At 40.2% G+C, this 17,075-nt stretch overlaps 1 protein-coding gene across 1 annotated transcript in view; it reads right to left on the bottom strand.

Annotated features, from left to right (window-relative positions):
- The window catches only part of Rnf175 (ring finger protein 175), a 39,090-nt gene that overhangs the window by 6,018 nt on the left and 15,997 nt on the right, over window positions 1-17,075 (bottom strand). The window contains 5 exon segments of the mRNA XM_051199239.1: window positions 922-1,022; window positions 1,025-1,041; window positions 7,972-8,082; window positions 11,014-11,119; window positions 11,122-11,164. Coding sequence (XP_051055196.1) covers window positions 922-1,022; window positions 1,025-1,041; window positions 7,972-8,082; window positions 11,014-11,119; window positions 11,122-11,164 — 378 coding nt within the window.

The following is a 17,075-nucleotide window of genomic DNA, read 5'->3' as shown; positions in this document are numbered from 1 at the left end:
CATTTGCAATACAATTAGATTCCTTCTGTCACACTAATTTTTTATCCCGGGATTCTCTGACCTCCTAAATAGTTTCTTGAATTTTTCATGCATGAAGATATATTCCTTCTGTTACATGTTTCTGTGAATTTTTGAAAATGCAAGGTCATGTATCCATCAGTCTAGTATCAAACAACAATTCCATGATGATAAAGTCCCCCCATGCTCCATCCTGCCAACCCTCTCAGTTCCTAACCCCTTGGCAAGCACTGATCTGCTTAGCATCTCTATCGTGATGCCCTTTCCAAAACGCCAAATGAGTGGAATCAGATCATGTGTAGGCTTTTTGGACCAGCTCCTCTCACTCAGAAATATGCATTTAAGGCCCATCCATTTGTGGATGGTTTAAGAGCTTACTCCTTTTTCTTAGGAGGTTTTTATAAAACAAAGCAGATGCATTGGCTTCTCTCCCAGTGATTCTGACTTAATTGATCTGGTGTGGGGCTCAGATACTGGCATAGGAATAGAGGTTTGCTCCTCCCTCACCTCTACCTCAGTCACAAACATATGTACAAGTGTGAGCCTTTGTGTGTACACAAAAGCACTCATATGCATACACCAACTTGCTGGTGACTATAAAAATGTTTTTTAAAATAGATTTTGGAGCTGGAATGAAGATAATAGAGGACAATAACATATAGAACTGTGGGATGGGATCAGTTGACGAATCTAGAGAGTTGGTGCTTCGTGACTGGGCTGTCCCTTCGTTGAAGCTGTTCTTTCTGGCTCATGGTGGGGGACAGAATACACATAAGAGGCATCAATGATCATCTTAGAGACAGGATGTCTGGTATTTGTTGGAACTAGGAGTGAGAATGTGGCTTCCCCTATATACCTGGCTTATTATAAGAAGTGTGGTTTCCTGCAATTCTTCCATCTTACTCCTATAGTACATGCCATGTAGTCTGAGCAGATCTCAGCAAAGTATCGCCCCATTATCCTATACTAAAGGCCGTAGAACAAGGATCCAAGGCCAAACCCGCAGAATCTCTAGATTTGATTCTATGAAAAATATAAACACAAGTAAGAGTGTAGTGTTTGGGTCAGATGGGAAGGACTGGAGCTTGGGAACACTAATATTGCCATAATATTTAACAGAACTCTGTGGCTATACATTTTTTCAATAACTTTTTTGTTTTACATTTTTAAAAATTAAAGATTGTACATTTCTCTTTTTCAGATTGTAACACTCAGTGCCAACGGACAAAGGAATCCTTGATGCCCTTTGTCATTGGGTGACATGCCCCAAACCCACCATGGATGCATGGACTATTGGATAGTGCTGAGCCCGATGTATGATGTGTTTTTTTCTCATGCATCCATACACATGTATCTATTATGTAGTTTAATTTACAAATTAAGCACAGTATGAAGTTAAAATGACATTGACAGTGAAACAACACAGCGTAGTATGCATCTGTGCTTTGAGAATGAAGTTTATGAAAATTTGGGTTACTTAAAAACAAGTATTGTGAGTCAGTGATAGCTGATCTACTAGCTGAGTTGGCTACTAAGTATACATGGGTGGACAAATACTGGACAGAGAGTGATTCATGTTTCAGGGAAGATGGAGCAGACTGGTGAAGGATTTCATTAGGCTGCCGAGCTGAGAATGGCATGAAAGTCAGTGTTACTATTTACTGACAGACTTCTCCACTTAATGAATGAATCTTTGTAGATTATGAGTGACTGAAGCCACAGAAAGTGAAACTACAGATGAAGAGGGACAGCTCCAGTCATGAAAAGCTTCTTTGTAATGCAGTGCTTGGACAAGCCTGTTCTAACCAGTCAAGGTTTGGCTGCACATAGAAAAGCCTGGACAGCTTACAGAAACCATCTCCAGATGACACTGTATCCCAGTTACATCATAAGCCTGGGATGGGATCACAGGTCTTGGGACAAGAGCTATGTAGCAAAAAATTTTTGAAGGTCCGTTGACCCGGAGGGATTCTAAGGGCAGCTGACATTAGTAGCCACTAGGGGAATAGTTCCTAGACCTAAACGTAGATTAGAACCACCTGGGGGAGATTTCTGATTTTTTTGATGCCTTCCTTGAATGCTCCTGAGTCCATGTGTGCTGGAGTTGGGAAGGAAGCCCCATTGGGGCAGCTGTCAGGTCCATCAAAGGCTGAAGATCTCTGTCATAGACTTTGGGTTCTGTAGAATGTTTGCAAATATTCCAAGTTGCCTGAAAAGGTGTCTGGAACAGCTATCATCCCTTCTTTGAATGTGAAAGTGTGGAGACTAGGCAGACAACAGCTAATAGTCAAAATGAAGCTCAGTTCTTCAAGCCCTTTCCTTCAATGGTGTAGCTGTTCTTCAAGCCCTTTCCTTCAATGGTGTAGCTGCCACACAGCAACAAAAGCTTGTTTCTGCAGGGCGAGTTACATTTCAAATGTACTAGGGTTCTCTGTGACAGTTAAAGCAAACATCTTAAACAAACAAGCCATACAGTAAGCCCAAATCTTGATTCATCAATCTTAACCCTTGCATATTTGGCATGTTTTAATTGTAAAACATTCTCTGATGCCAGCAGTGACCTGCCAGCCTTCACTGATTCCGGGAAGGGAGTGAGGTGGAGATAATTGCTGTGTTATCGTTTTAATGTGCATTTATTTATTTGAGACAGTGGCTCATTCTGATGCCCAAGCTGACCTAGAACTCTTTTTTTTTCTTTTTTCCACTTTGTCTGGCTTAAAATCTGTTTTTGAGAATTTCAGACATGAACACTTTTTAAAAAATATAATTTCCACTCCACACTCTTTTTCTCTGTTTATTTTTCTTGTCTCCCCCACTCCCTTTCAAATTCATGATCTTTTCTACTTTAATTATTATTGTTACACACACACACACACACACACACACACACACACACACACACACACACACACAGAGTTCCAAGTCCTTTTAGTGTTGCTCATACCAATTTATGGTTGACTGACCACTTGGGTTTGGAAAACCTATCAGGGGTTGGTTCCTGGAGAGGACTGACCTGTCAGTAGCCTTGTGAGACTTCCATCCACACTGGCCTGCCAACTGGTATCATCATGCAGGTTATGTTTAGGGACATTGTTGAGATGTCATGGGTGCAGCTCCCTGTCATATATAGAAGACACCATCCCACAGCAGATCTCTGCTTCTTAGTCTCTGCTCCCTCTTCTAAGGTCTTCCTGAGCTTCAGTGTAGATGTTGTGTTGTAGATACCTGAATTGGGTTGGGCACCCTATACTCAGGTGTTCTCTGAATTTTGACCAGTTATAGGTTTCTGTGATAGTTTCCATCTGCTACAAAAAATACTGATGAGCAGGGAGAGCTACACTTACCAGGCAAGACTAGTATATGAGCTGAGTGACCAGAGTTAGGCCTGGCTTAGAACTCTCAATCTTCCTGCCTCAGGCTCCCAAGTACTGGGATTACAGGTGCTCATTACCATGCCCAGCTTTTCTGACCAACTTTATGGTCATTAATTTAAAGAGGGTCTAGTAAAGACTTTTCATGTCTAGAAAAAAAAAAGGTGTGTGTGTGTGTGTGTGTGTGTGTGATATGAACTAGAAATTCCAAAAAGATGGTCATTCATTATTTCAGAATTAATCCATGTATCAATAAAGATTAGGACAATGGGGGAAATAAACTATCTTCCTTTTACATGAAGAGCAGTATGTGTATATCATTTTACTGATTAAAAGTACAGCAATGAACCCATTGCTTCATATAGGAGCATCTTAGTAATATGTTCACTACCATTAGTAGTGAAAAGTTAGTCCCCTCTGAACTGAAGGGCTAAGGTCTTGGTAGTCCTTTTTATAGAAAATTTCATGGGTAAATGTCTGAAAATCCTAAGCAGAAACAGTTTTGGAACAACTATAGTCCCTAATGTTTCATGAAAACCTTTTCAAATATCTCTACACTCACAAAAAATGAAACATTATAGATGTGTGATTAAAAAGGAGAAGAAGAAGAAAAAAAAGAAGGAGAAGAAGAAGCAGTCCATTTCTATGTCTAAACTACCAGTATTGGGTTGGCTCAGCTGGCTCAGCTACTTTCTATTAGGAACTCTCTCTCTCTGCAAGTCCCATGAAATGGCTATAAACCTGGATTGCTTCACTGCCAAAGGAAGTGCCTATGGCAACATAGGGCTGATTGTTCATCCACTTATCTTCTTTGTTATATGATTCAACGGTTGCTCGTCTATGCTTTTTAATTTTTGTTATGGTCCCAGAAACTTGGGGTGACTTCACTATGAGGGATATTCTGAGGAGTTTTTATTTGAGCTACTTTCCATATCTGTGTGATTCTTTCTAAATCTCCATCCCACAGCACAGGCATGGTCTAAGGTCTTGTTAATTCTCAAGCTACCTTCTTACTGGAGAAGAAGTTCTGATCACAGAACATGATTACCTACCCCAGAGTAGTCTACTCTTCCGGTATCCTTTTATTTTTGTTTCAGTTTCTAAGTACCCACTCTCCTCCATGAACACACAGTCAGAGACTCTATACTGACATTTCTGTCAGTGATGAGCCTCATATAATGATGGTCCCATAATAGTTTATTATAGTGCAATCTTGTGAGAGCTGCACAATGATGGAACTCTCTAACACAATTCTCAGAACACATTGTTCTCATTAAGCAATTCAAGCCTGCAATTTAAAAATTTCTAGCAGCTACACCCTCTCTGGGGAGGAGAAAGAGGTTGAGATAGGGGGTCTGTGGTGGGCATGGGAGGAGGAGAGGGAAAGGGGACTGGGATTGACACATAAAACAAGACTGTTTGTAATATAAATAAAAAAATGTAAAAAAGAGTGGTCTACTAGGAAAGGGTAAAGGGATGAAGAAAGATGGATGAGAGAGGGTAGCAGGGACCCTAGATGTAATGAAGCATAGTGTCTGTATGTATGGGAACGCCACAGTGATTCTATTAATGTGTGTAATTAATTGGCAATTATAATTATAAAAAACCCCCAAAACCCCAAATGTAAACAGAAAAAGATGACATTTATACTACCAATATATTTAAAACACTTGCCTTTCAACACTTAATCAACACAAATCTTTGTTCTCTTCATCCTGCCTTTGAAATCCATTGTGCATTTTACATGTGTGGTGTGTCTTATTTCATATTTTAAGTGCTTAGTAGTCATATAAGCTAGTGAATTTGGCAGTGGCCAGTTCAGTTCTAAGGATTTTAAGAAACAAGATACTCAAAAGAGCTCCCTGACACTAAGCCTTCATGGCAATGGACAGGGAAGTTTAATCAGTTACTCTACACCACTGGAAACTCACTTTCTTTTTTATATATATTTATTATTTTTTTTCTTATTTTACATATCAATCCCAGTTCACTTTCCCTCTCTCCTTCCCATGCCCCCGACCATCCTCCCATCCCATCCCGCCCCCATTCCACAGGGAGGGTGATGCCTTTCAGGAGTGATCATCAAAATCTGTCAAGTTATTTGGAGTAGGGACTAGGCCCTCCCTCCTGCCTCTAGGCTAAGGGAGTATCCCTCCATGGGGAATGTGCTCCCAAAGTCCTTTTGTGCACCAGGGATACATCCTGGTTCCATATAGCAGCCCTTCTTAATGCTGGATTACCTTGTCCAGCCTTGATGCAGTGGGAGAAGCTCAGTCCCCCTTCAACTTGATGTGTTATGCTTTGTTCAAGCCCATGCAAGGCCTGCCCCTTTCTGGATGGATATGGAGAAGAGAGTAGATGGGAATGGGGGGGGGGGAGGAATGGGAGGAGAAACTGTGGTTGGAACGTAAAATAAATGAAAAATGTTAACAAAATAAAATTAAATTAAAAATAAAATAAATCTCTGTTTGACCTTGAAAACCTAGCTAAGGTGACAATATATTTGGTTGCTAAGATGACTAACTACTAACCTGTCTTTCTTTATTATCCTAAATATCTTTCAAGGACTAAAACTTTATATTGCATTTTTAAATGAGCTGTATAGGTATAATACCTTAAACAAGGGTAAACACACACACACACACACACACACACACACACACACACATACGTCTGTGTGTGTATACAAAATAACAAAAATAACCTTACCTTTGTATCAAAAGCCCATACTAATATATAATATTTGAATCTAGTAGTTGTTTAAAAGTAGATTCAACAATTCACCCTTTTATTTCATAATTTCTATACTATATCCCCCCATTTTTCCCTTCAGAAAGAGATCTCTGAATCTAATCTCCTTTGTTCATCCTTTTTTCCTGACTATGACAAGTAACAAATTATAACAATACCCCTAAACAGTGACAAACATCCATAGCCCACCAAATGACTAAAAACCAACCATCCTATTTCTTGGGAATGTGGGCATAATGCTCTCTTGACTGCTTCCTGTTGTTTGGTTGTCACAGCATATTTAGGGGACCCTAAATTGGGATAATGGTCAAGTCCTGGGAGAGCTAGCTGTATCATTTTTTGTTTAGTTTCCGTGTGATAGGAAACTATAGAGCTTATCTGAAGTCTTGGCTGGATAATTTGTGGGGCTGAACCATCTCAGCTAGTGGCTTTGAAGTTGTTCTGGATGCAGAATTTTGAGGAAACTGTAACAGAGGCATTCTGAGAGGCTGTATCATCTGTGCATTAACACAAGAATGGGATGTGTGCAGTGTGCACAAGTTAGTTAAAGATCTTTTTTTTTTATGTTTGAGCAGGTAAAAGGTATCTGTCAACTTTATAAGTCTGTTTGGATTATATAAACAAACCTCTATCCATGACATATTAAAAGATGGCGTGTAATAAGTCATGAGGATTCTGTAGCCAACAAATTTTATCATGTTCCATCCAGTCTCAGCTGTTCCCTCAATAGAGGTATCAGCATGTATGTCACCTGTCCTGTAGTCTTTCTTGGTTTCTTTTTTTCATGTCTGTAGTCAAGTGCTCAGCTGTACAGCAGGGCCTCTTAAAAGAGGCAGAGGTGTGGCTTTTAAAAATGTCTTTACTTCAGAATGGAAGTAAAAAAGTATATTACTTTGGGGGGGAGGCTATGCCTTTGTTTCCCAGGAAACAAAAAGTTATGGATCTCTTCAAAATTAATGAAGATCAGAATTCACTGGGGGAGATCTCCTGAAAATCTTAGCTTATTTTTGTTCCTAACTAGGTCTTTCTTCCTCCCTCCCTCCCTCCCTCCCTCCCTCCCTCCCTCCCTCCCTCCCTTCCTTCCTCCCTTCCTTCTGTCCTTCCTTTCTTTCTTTTTTTAAATTTCCATTGCATTTATTTGTTTTTTTTTTTTTTAAAAAAGATTTATTTATTTATTATATATACACCGTTTCTCCTGCATGCATCCCTGCAGGCCAGAAGAGGACACCCGATCTCATTACAGATGATTGTGAACCACCATGGGGTCCTGAGAATTAAACTCAGGACCTCTGGAAGAGCAGCCAGTGCTTTTAACCTCAGAGCCATCTGTCTGGTCGCACCCCGTCCCCCCCCCCCCCCGACAACTAGTTCTTACAACTTAAATTAACCCATTTCTATTAATCTATGTTCTGTCATATATTGCCCATCCTGCTTCTTCATGTCTCCTGGCATCTTTCTTGCACACCTATATTTCTCATCCTACTTCCTCTCTCAGCCCAGAAGCCCACAAGTCCTGCCTATACCTCCTGCCCAGTTAATAGCTGTTCTGCTTTTTATTATATCAATCAGAGCAAAACACCTTTACATAGTGTAGAAATATCCTACAGCAATGACCTCTGGAGTCTTTAATCTTTAAAATTGTTTATTTTATAGGATGCTCCTTTCTTGCTTTTCTCTTGGGTCTGCCAATGATAAAGCTATATGCAGGTACCTAGTATGAAAATCGTGTACATGGACCATGTCAGGGCCAAGTGTTTCCTAGTAACAGGACATGACCAGGTGAATGACCCAAGCAGACACTTAGAAATATCACTGTCTTAATTAAAGGTACTTTAATATGAGATTAAATCCATACATTATAAACATGATAGCCAAATAATCCACTACACCAAATGCATAGCTGATCTTACAGATTAGGAGAAACCATTTGTAGACCAATCTGTGGGAATAGAAATTAGAGGTAACACAAAGAATAAAATAAAGCACTCGTCTTTTCAAAAACCCTTTAAATAAAATCTTTTTATATTGATTTCTGGGTTGAGGATCTTTAAATGTCTTTATTCTTTTAAGATAGGGTCTTGGTGTGCAGCCGGGCTTGTTTCAAACTTGAGATCTTTCTGCATCAGCTTCTAGAGTGTGGGAATCTGTATGCTTGCCCCTCAACATTCTTTACCTCATTCCAAGACCCAGTTCTCCTCTGTGATTTCAAATAATCTGTTTATTGCAACTCTACCGCCTTCCCCAGTTTTTTACTGTTGGAAGCAATATATCACATACATAACTAAAATCCCTGCTATTAATAAATCAATCTTTCATTACTATTTTAAATGATGCTTTCTTTTTCATTTTGGAAAGAAAGTGCTGGTCAAGCATTGCCATGGCCATACCTTATTACTTTATTTTCACTGAGTTCTAATTAGTAAGGACTTTTTGAAACCTTGTGGTTTGAGCACTTGTGGTCCAGTCTAAGAATTGAGTTATTGTTTACATAATTTTATGATGGAAGTCTTTTCACATTAAAGAAACAGACACTTGAGAGCCACATGTCCTGGCACCTCCTACCCAGGTGCACTTATGCCCATGGAAGGGCAGGCAACTGTAGGGTCTATGGAACAGACAGTTGCAAGGATGCACAGACTGGCTGGCATTGTCATGAGACTATGGTGTAACTAAAGAAGGTCAGAGAAGGTGGCAGGCTCTTTCTGCTGAGAGATACTCGAGTAATCAGTTCTTCTGATCTGTCTGTACTGAGCAGTTCTCATTATTGCAAGAACAGCCAATCCAAAGTGGAGGTTTATGTTATAAAAGGGTCAATGCTGGGGACATGAACAAGGGCTAAGAGAATCCTTCTGACCCAGCCCCACATAGAACCAGAGAGTAGGTTCTTTGGACACCACACACATTCAAGGTCTCTCTTAGGCATGGGCCTACATAGGAGATGCTCCCAGGTAAGAGCATTTTGAACTGCTAAGTGGCTTGCAGATTCAAGGAAGCCACAGAATGGTGTTAGAGGCAGAGCCTTGCATACTCTTATCTTTGGATTGACTGTCGCTTGACACTGTGGACCTTGGTCAACTTCTTTGGCAGTTCTTCTTATGACTGCCTCATTTGTGAAGTGATGATGATGGAGCTGGCTCCTAACACTGGTCTGGAAAGTATATGATATAATGAATTCTGGTTTAAAAGAATGGACACATTAGGTCCCCAACACGTTGCATCAGTGTCACAGATGTATTAGATTATCCCTAGACTCATCTCCCTGGAACAGTGGAACCCAGAGCTTCCTGGCTGCTTGAACCTACTCCAAAAAAGGAACTGTGCTATTGCCCCAGGGCAGCATCCATGAAAATACTATCCTACTGTCATTCCTCAGCATGAAAATGTCCACTTAATAATTTTGAATTGTGCCATGTTAGAAAAACACATCCATCTCAGCATGGACATTTGTGTTCATCTTTAGTAAAGAGTAAAATTGTAGGTGCAGCGAATGATTGTTTTAAAATAAACTTTATAATTTATCAACAGTAAAAGTTTGATTCCCACACATATTTCATAAACCTGTATACCTGGGGGATATATAAGTGCTGGGCAAAAATGTTTAAGAAACTCTGCTTTAGAACAATGGAAACCTTGGCTCTTGGGCTGCACTTGGGATGTGTGGAGCCGTGTACAGGCAGAAGCTGAAAAGGATTGCTGTGGGTGTGAGATATAGATGATATGATGATGCCCTGGTCATCTGAGATATATGGGCCATGAAGAGTAGCAAAGAATATTTGGGTAATTTCTGTAGTGAAGGGTCTCTGCTATAGTGAGATGATTTGCTTAGGAGTTTATATTAAACAAGGTGACTTCATTCTGTAAGCTAAAAGGAAAATTTCCTCTTTTATCTTTTCCAGTATTTAACAGGAGAAAACCAAACACACAAATGGAGAAATGATCACGAAAATGTTTCCCTCGGCTCCATGATTATTTTCTTCAACAAGGTAAAAGTTTGCCATTTTCTCATGACTGCTGCACACTACATCTTGGTGAGGTACCTTGGTGAGGATTTGCACTCTATTCACAGATTGAGGGAGCAAGAGTGAGCTCCTGTGAAAGATCTGTGAGGACCCCATGGAACTGTGTATATCTCAAGAGGATGATAGCCAGCCTGCGGTACTTCAACCCCATTTGCTCTACCCCATAGCCTGATGTGTTCGATGTGGTCAGGCCTGACCATAAACTGTCAGTCCTTGCCCTGTTTTAATGAGTATGTGATACAACCATTGGGATAATAAAGCAAAATGCTGAGCTGAAAATGAACATGCAAACAGTGCTCTAGAGATTTAAAATAAAAGCAGTCTCACTTCCTTTATCCTCTGCCTCTGCCAATTGAAGTCTGCAGTTATGAACTATACAGAAGGCAGGTCTGAGCCACCATCACAGGGTATGTGAATTAACAGTGTGAAGGCAGGTCTCTAGATGGTTTTGCTGCAAAGGTAAAATAAAAGGACTAAAGAACAAGTGGAAACCGGTAGATACTTCAAGACATAAGGAAATTAAATATACTTTTTAATGTTTACAAGAAAGAGATGAAGCCAGGCATGGTTGTGTAAGTCTATGAAATATTCTCAAGATCATTTCCCCACTTAAACATTTAGTTTTATCACCTAAAAAATACTAGGAAAGATAAAATATTAATTCCAGCGTTGGGAGAGGCTAAGGCAGAAAGATTGTGAGTTCTAGGCATGTATCTAGCATATAGTGTGAATTCTTGTCTCAGAAGAATACAGGAACAACAAACAAAAGCCAAGAGCAACCAAATAAAAACTCCAACCCAAATTAAAAATGAATTAAGAGGGACCCTGAAGGAAGAGATTAGAATGCACCCGGAGGTGCTTGCCCTGAGAGTGGTTTACTTGTAGCTCTGAAGAGCCTGTAGCTAGAAGCAATGTAGAATATTGTCCATATAGACAGAAACCGCCACCAGCAGAGCTTCATGTGACATACAAAGAGACAACTCACCTCTGCAGCAAGGTCAGCAGCTATTAGAGAAACGTACAGAAAGTCTTCTTCAATGACAGGAACTCCAAATGGCACCTCGGTTTGCTGTGTGATGCTGACTATCGCTGAACGAGGCCTCAGCCCTGGGACTTCCATTCATCGTGAAATGATCCGGATTCTTTCTAGTTGAAAACACCCTTGTGGTCATGTCTATTTAGTAACACTGGCTCACCTATCAGCTGTGAGTTAATTCTACAGACAAGTCATGGAGAATTGGAACTTTTGAGATGGGTCCACGAGAGAATGCTGCAGAATACCCATGCCTTGTGCTTCCTTTCGCCTGACTACTTCAGACATTAGGCAAGCATCAACATAGTTGTAAAACTGGGACTAGTGATGTCTATGTAGCCTCTCTGTCCTGCAGGGTGACATAGAGTTCCAACACAACCTGGAGAAGAAGGCACTCTGGAAACCACACTGTTCCATGGAGCCCGGGGAATACTGTTAGCAGAATGTGTCCAGGGGAAAGGGCATAGTGCTGTCAAAGAAAGGAGCTGTGGTCAGTGACTCAGAGCAGCTTCCGTGACTTCTGCCTGGAGCCCTTGCGCTTTTGCAGCCCAGCTCTCACCTCTATAGGTTCTCTCGTTTTTCTTCTCTCTCTTCAGCTACTGGTGCCCTTTCCAGAAAGTATAACGTATGGACCTCACTCATTTATAGTCCTCTGTGTCTGTACCACTGACCAGAGTCCAAGTGGCCTCTAGAGGGTAAATTTAATCTGGCTGGACCCAACCCTACATGACAGAGAACAAGACAGATTACATTGACTGGTTGTAGGTCTCTGGTTGCTAGGGTTATTTTTAGCAACAGCTGTACTTTCAGAGCAACCCCGTCAGCTAACCACTTCTCTTATAAAAGGCAGACTTGGAAAAAGTAAGTTCTTCGGTCTTTTGCATTTACCTCATTAGCACCTCTTAGCTGCTCAGATTGTTACAAAGGATGGCCAATGAGGTTTCATCTCCAAGTGGGAACAACTACATTTTTGGATTGCCTTGTAAATCCCTGTTGAAGATTCTGGTTCTGGACCCTGACTTAACAGTGAAGACCCCTCAGCCTGTTCATTACACTTCTAGCTAGGTGGGAAGGCTAGTAGAATACATTACATATATATTATCCCGAGAACAAAAGAAGACCTGGTGGAAAATGACTGTCTGCATCTGTGGCTCCTTTAAATAAGATCTCATCGCGATGGTCTGAGGTTGATAAACAAAAAAGAAAAAAAAAAAAAAAAAAAAAAAAAAGGGCAGGACAAGACATCAAAGATGTGAGAGAAAAAGCAAATGATGAGGAATCTCTCTGGCTTTTGAGTCTCCTCCCCTCGCCCCCTCCACTCTAGTTTCAGAAACAGAATTGCTCCAAATCACTTTTCAGAAAATGCTAAGGATGTATTCCTTCATATGCACTAGGGGTAAAAAGTGCCTAGAGGACAAAAAATGTCTGGAGAGTTTTGTGAAAATATTCGGCTATCTATGATTCTCAGAGAATACTTCAGGAAAGAGAAATTATCCTTTATTCTTGCCCAATTAGTCAGATAACTGCACTTTCTACTTTATTTGTGGGTATGGTCATCGTGTGTGTGTGCACGTGTGTGTGTGCGTGCGTGCGTGTGTGTGTGCGCGCGTGCATGTATGTGCATATGTGTATGTGTGCATATGTAGGAGTGTGTGTGAGTGTGCATATGTGTGTGTATGTGTGTGGAGGAGGAGGAAACAAACCTTACTTTAGGAAATAGAACTGTTTTCATATGGGCCTGAGATCACTTGCTAGATAATCAAGATTCAACATAGACAGATATTAGCACTCACCTTTGGTGAGTAGAATTCTGACATTAACAATAAAAAATGATCAGCTTCTAGAAAAATTCATCTATATTTTTGGTCATTTTTTATGTATCATGAATTACATGTTTTCTGGCTTTTAAGGTTTATTACTTCTGATATTAAAGGAGATCAATATTATTCAAAATCTTATCATCTGTTCTTTTCAAAATATTTTTCATTCTTCTGAGAACATATTTGACTTTTACATTTGTCCTATAAAAACAAAATCCATAAAATAAAAACCTGAGTCTGTTCATTTAAAAAATTTAAACATTTATTAATTTACCCGCATGAGTATTTTGCCTGTATACATGTTTATACACCATGTAGATGCCTCGGAGGTCAGAAGTAGGCATTAGCTCTCCCAGACTGGAGTTACCGATGGTCGTGAGTCACCATGTGAGCACTGGGCACCTAACCTGGCTCCTCTGTGAGGTTGTTAAGTGGGTCCTATGGACTCATGTACTCACATGCACATACCCTCTTCCATTACACATAGTTAAAAGTCATAAAAATGAATTAAAAAAAAAATAAGGAACCACTTCCAGAAGACCCCAATTTTCTGTTTCCTTAATGCCTGGATTTAATCAGCAACAAACATCAACATTCCACGTACGGACACAATTCTTAAGAAGAGGCTTCAGAGATAAGAAATGAAAACAGAGCAAAGGTGTCATCATAATGTGCAAGTACGAAAATAGAGGTGTTTTACACCCAGCACCGTATCTTCTCAAGAGGAAGGCAAAAACTCACATTATGAATTGGATAATTGTATGAGGAGGTGTTTCAAAATGAGGATCATATTCCATAGCAATTTGAAAGATTCTTTATCAGTTTCCAGAGCAGTTAAAACTCTTCATTTTTAATAGTTACTGCCACATATGAAATGTTGGAATGCTGTGTCTCATAAATAAACACATGCACTAAGTGAGATCAAGGCATGCACATGCAAAGAAGGAACCCTGGCATGTGGGATGTATTAACAATGCCAGAGGGGTCACCATCTGGGCGTGTCAGGAGAGTGCACATCTGCATTCCTGGCTCCAGCATCTGGATCGCATCACCGTGCTCTCCCCACCCACACACATCACAGCATGAGGGATTTCCTGACCAATCAGATGTTGCCCAAAGGTACCATGTCTTTTTTTTTCTTTCTTTCTTTGTTGTTGTCATGCACATAAACGGATGGCAAAAGAATCACAGATTAAATCAAATCAAATTTGTATTTCATTTGTCTAACTGGACAAAATGATGAATGGGCCAAGAGTATTAAAGGAAAGGAGTTGTGTGATGCTTGTTTTCCTCGCATTGCAAGTCTCCATCTAGTTACAGCTATTTGTATGTGCGGGCAGCATAGATGCAAGGCAGGAGGATATGCAGATGAAAGGAGAGAAACGTTATGGAAATGAATGGCTGCAGGAAACACTGATGCTGTCAGTACCGAGGCACTTACAGAAAGTGTGGACATAAATCTAAGCAAGAAGAGTGTGTGGAACCCTGGCATATGATGGCCCTGAGAATGGCAGCTGCCCACAGTTCTGTTTCCCAGTCAATCCAGGTAGTTGATTTTGCCATTTAACTCTTGAAGGAGATCCTGAGATGGTACCCACATAACCATGTCTGTGTTTGCATCTTGTTTCATTTTCAAAAGATTTGAGCAAACACATGCATTATTAGCACGATAATCATTTCTAGTGCTTCATGCTTGTCGCTAGGCAGAAAGTTTGATTGAAATAGAACAAAATTGGTCTGCCGTGAATTAGTTACCTTTGTATTAAGGTAAGTTAATAGTGTCTCTGAACCCTGAATTCTGTATAGGTAGTTTTCAGGCCTATTCATTTGTGGAGTTATTGAAGGATTCTTTTTCAGGGGAGACATCTCCCTATTTTATGAACATATGAAAATAGCTTCACATTAAAACAGGTAGTGATAATAGCACTGAAATGTTTTATGTTTTAATTAAGAGCTGTTAAGAGCACTTGGAAGTGATTTAACCTTGAAGTTCTGCCAATGTCTAATCTATATCAAGATTATTACCTTGAGAAAAAAAGATGGACTGGAAAGAAAATTCCAACTTTCAAATGGTCCGTCTATGCCATGCTGTAAATGGGGATAGAACCCTCTACATATGGTAGTATGGCAAGCAAAGCAGGAGATTCCCACCCATCTCCACTTCTGATACCACATAGGTCCATTAATTATATTTTTAGATCCTATTTGACAAGCAGATCGTTTTCTTTGCCTTCCATATTTATAATAACTTGATCTGAATTCTATAAACCACAGAGCATAATCTGTTTGGACAAATTAAATGACAATTTCATAACTCTCTCTTTCTGTGTATGTGTGAGAGACAGGGGGAGAGAGAGGTGAACACACACAGAGAGAGAGAGAGAGAGAGAGAGAGATGTGTGTAAGGCAGGGCAGCTCAGGATATAGTCTCAGACTTGCTATATAGCAGACTCTGACCTTGAACTCCTAGACTTTTGGCCTCTAGTTCTGCAGTATTGGGATTAAAGGCATGAATCATTACACCTGGCTCAGAAAGTGTTCTGAGATTTGTGAATTCTCTGTCCACTTAAGTACATACCCTGAGTTATGCTTGAAGAAAAGAATTGTGAAAATAATGATACTACCAGAGTATAAACAGCACATATAAAGAGTAGTCTCTTCTGCATATGAAGTCATTCACCTACATTAGCTTGTACTTCAGTTATTTCCCCAGCCATTTCTTTCTCTCACATAGTATCTGTAAGCTTGATATAAGCCTCAAGAAACCCAGCTCCCACTAGAAACCTGTTTCCCTAACTGCACACTCCTACAGTACAGCACAGACTGCTAATCACTACCCATATGGGAAGTTAGAGTGCTGAGTTCACTTGCAGTCTCCAGTGCCCTCATCTTCAGACTCCACTAATTCCTGACATGACTTGCAAGTACACTTTTCTACCAACCTCCTTCAGTGTTGTTTCCCACATCTGCAATTTACTCAGATCCTTTCGTTAGGCTGCATTTTTCTCGGGATCCCCAATCTTATTTGACCTTGAAAAATTTCTATCTTGTAAGGTTCACTTTCTGCACCATCCAGTTTTATGGAATTTGACAAATGAGTGTTTTGTATTCATGAATACAGTATAACAGATAAATTTTACTGATCTTAAAAAGAAAAAAAAAACCCAACTCATTCCATCTGTTTATTTCTCCTCTTCTCTCTGAAGTACTGGCGACCACTCAGTGTTTTACTGAATAGGTTCATGTTTCTGCATATTCCATATAATTAGAACCATACAACATGCAGCCTTCACCAGGGGTTCTCCATGTCTTTCTATGGCTTGGACACTCCCATTTTGTTGAATAGTAAATCATTGCAGGGATATATAAGTTAGATAATTTATTCAGAGGTTAAAGAGCACCTGGGTTGCTTCCAGTTGGAATGATTATGAATAAAGCTGATATCTATCCATGTATCTAACCATGCATGCATGTATGTATGTATGATCTCTCTCTTACCCCCTCTCCCTCTCCCCCTCCTCTCTCTCTCTCTCTCTCCTCCCACCTCTCTCTCTTTCCCCCTCAACTTTAAAACTCAACTAAGTAAATACCTAGTAGAATGATCATCGATCATATGACAAACCATGACCAGCCTTTGTGGGAGACTACCAAATAGCTCCAAACATGGCTTTCAAATTTTGCCTTCTTAGCAATGAGAGCTCCTGCTCCTTCGGCCTTCTCAGCTGCATTTAACACTGCCAGTTTCTTGTACTTCAGCCTTTTAAACAGCCTGCACTTATATTTTATTACCGGACAATTTGCAGTTCCCTATGACATGTGACAATGAGGATGACGAGTGTCTTTGCATCTGCTCTCTTGCCATCTTCACATCTGATTGGGTGTCCTTTCAGATATCTTGTTACTTTTTAAATTAGTTGCTTTTCAAAAAAATTTTAAAAATTGTGTGCACCAGTGCATATGGGCCTGCATGAGTTTATGTGCATGATGTGCTTGCAGGAGCCCAGAGAGGTCAGAAGAGGGCGCCAGATTCCATGAACTTGGAGTTGCAGGCCATCATGAATCA

Source organism: Phodopus roborovskii, unplaced genomic scaffold, assembly GCF_943737965.1.
Source record: "Phodopus roborovskii unplaced genomic scaffold, PHOROB, whole genome shotgun sequence".
In the NCBI taxonomy this organism is placed as follows: Eukaryota; Metazoa; Chordata; class Mammalia; order Rodentia; family Cricetidae; genus Phodopus; species Phodopus roborovskii.
The sequence above is the reverse complement of the archived record's forward strand: the minus strand, read 5'-3'. Positions and strand labels throughout refer to the sequence as shown.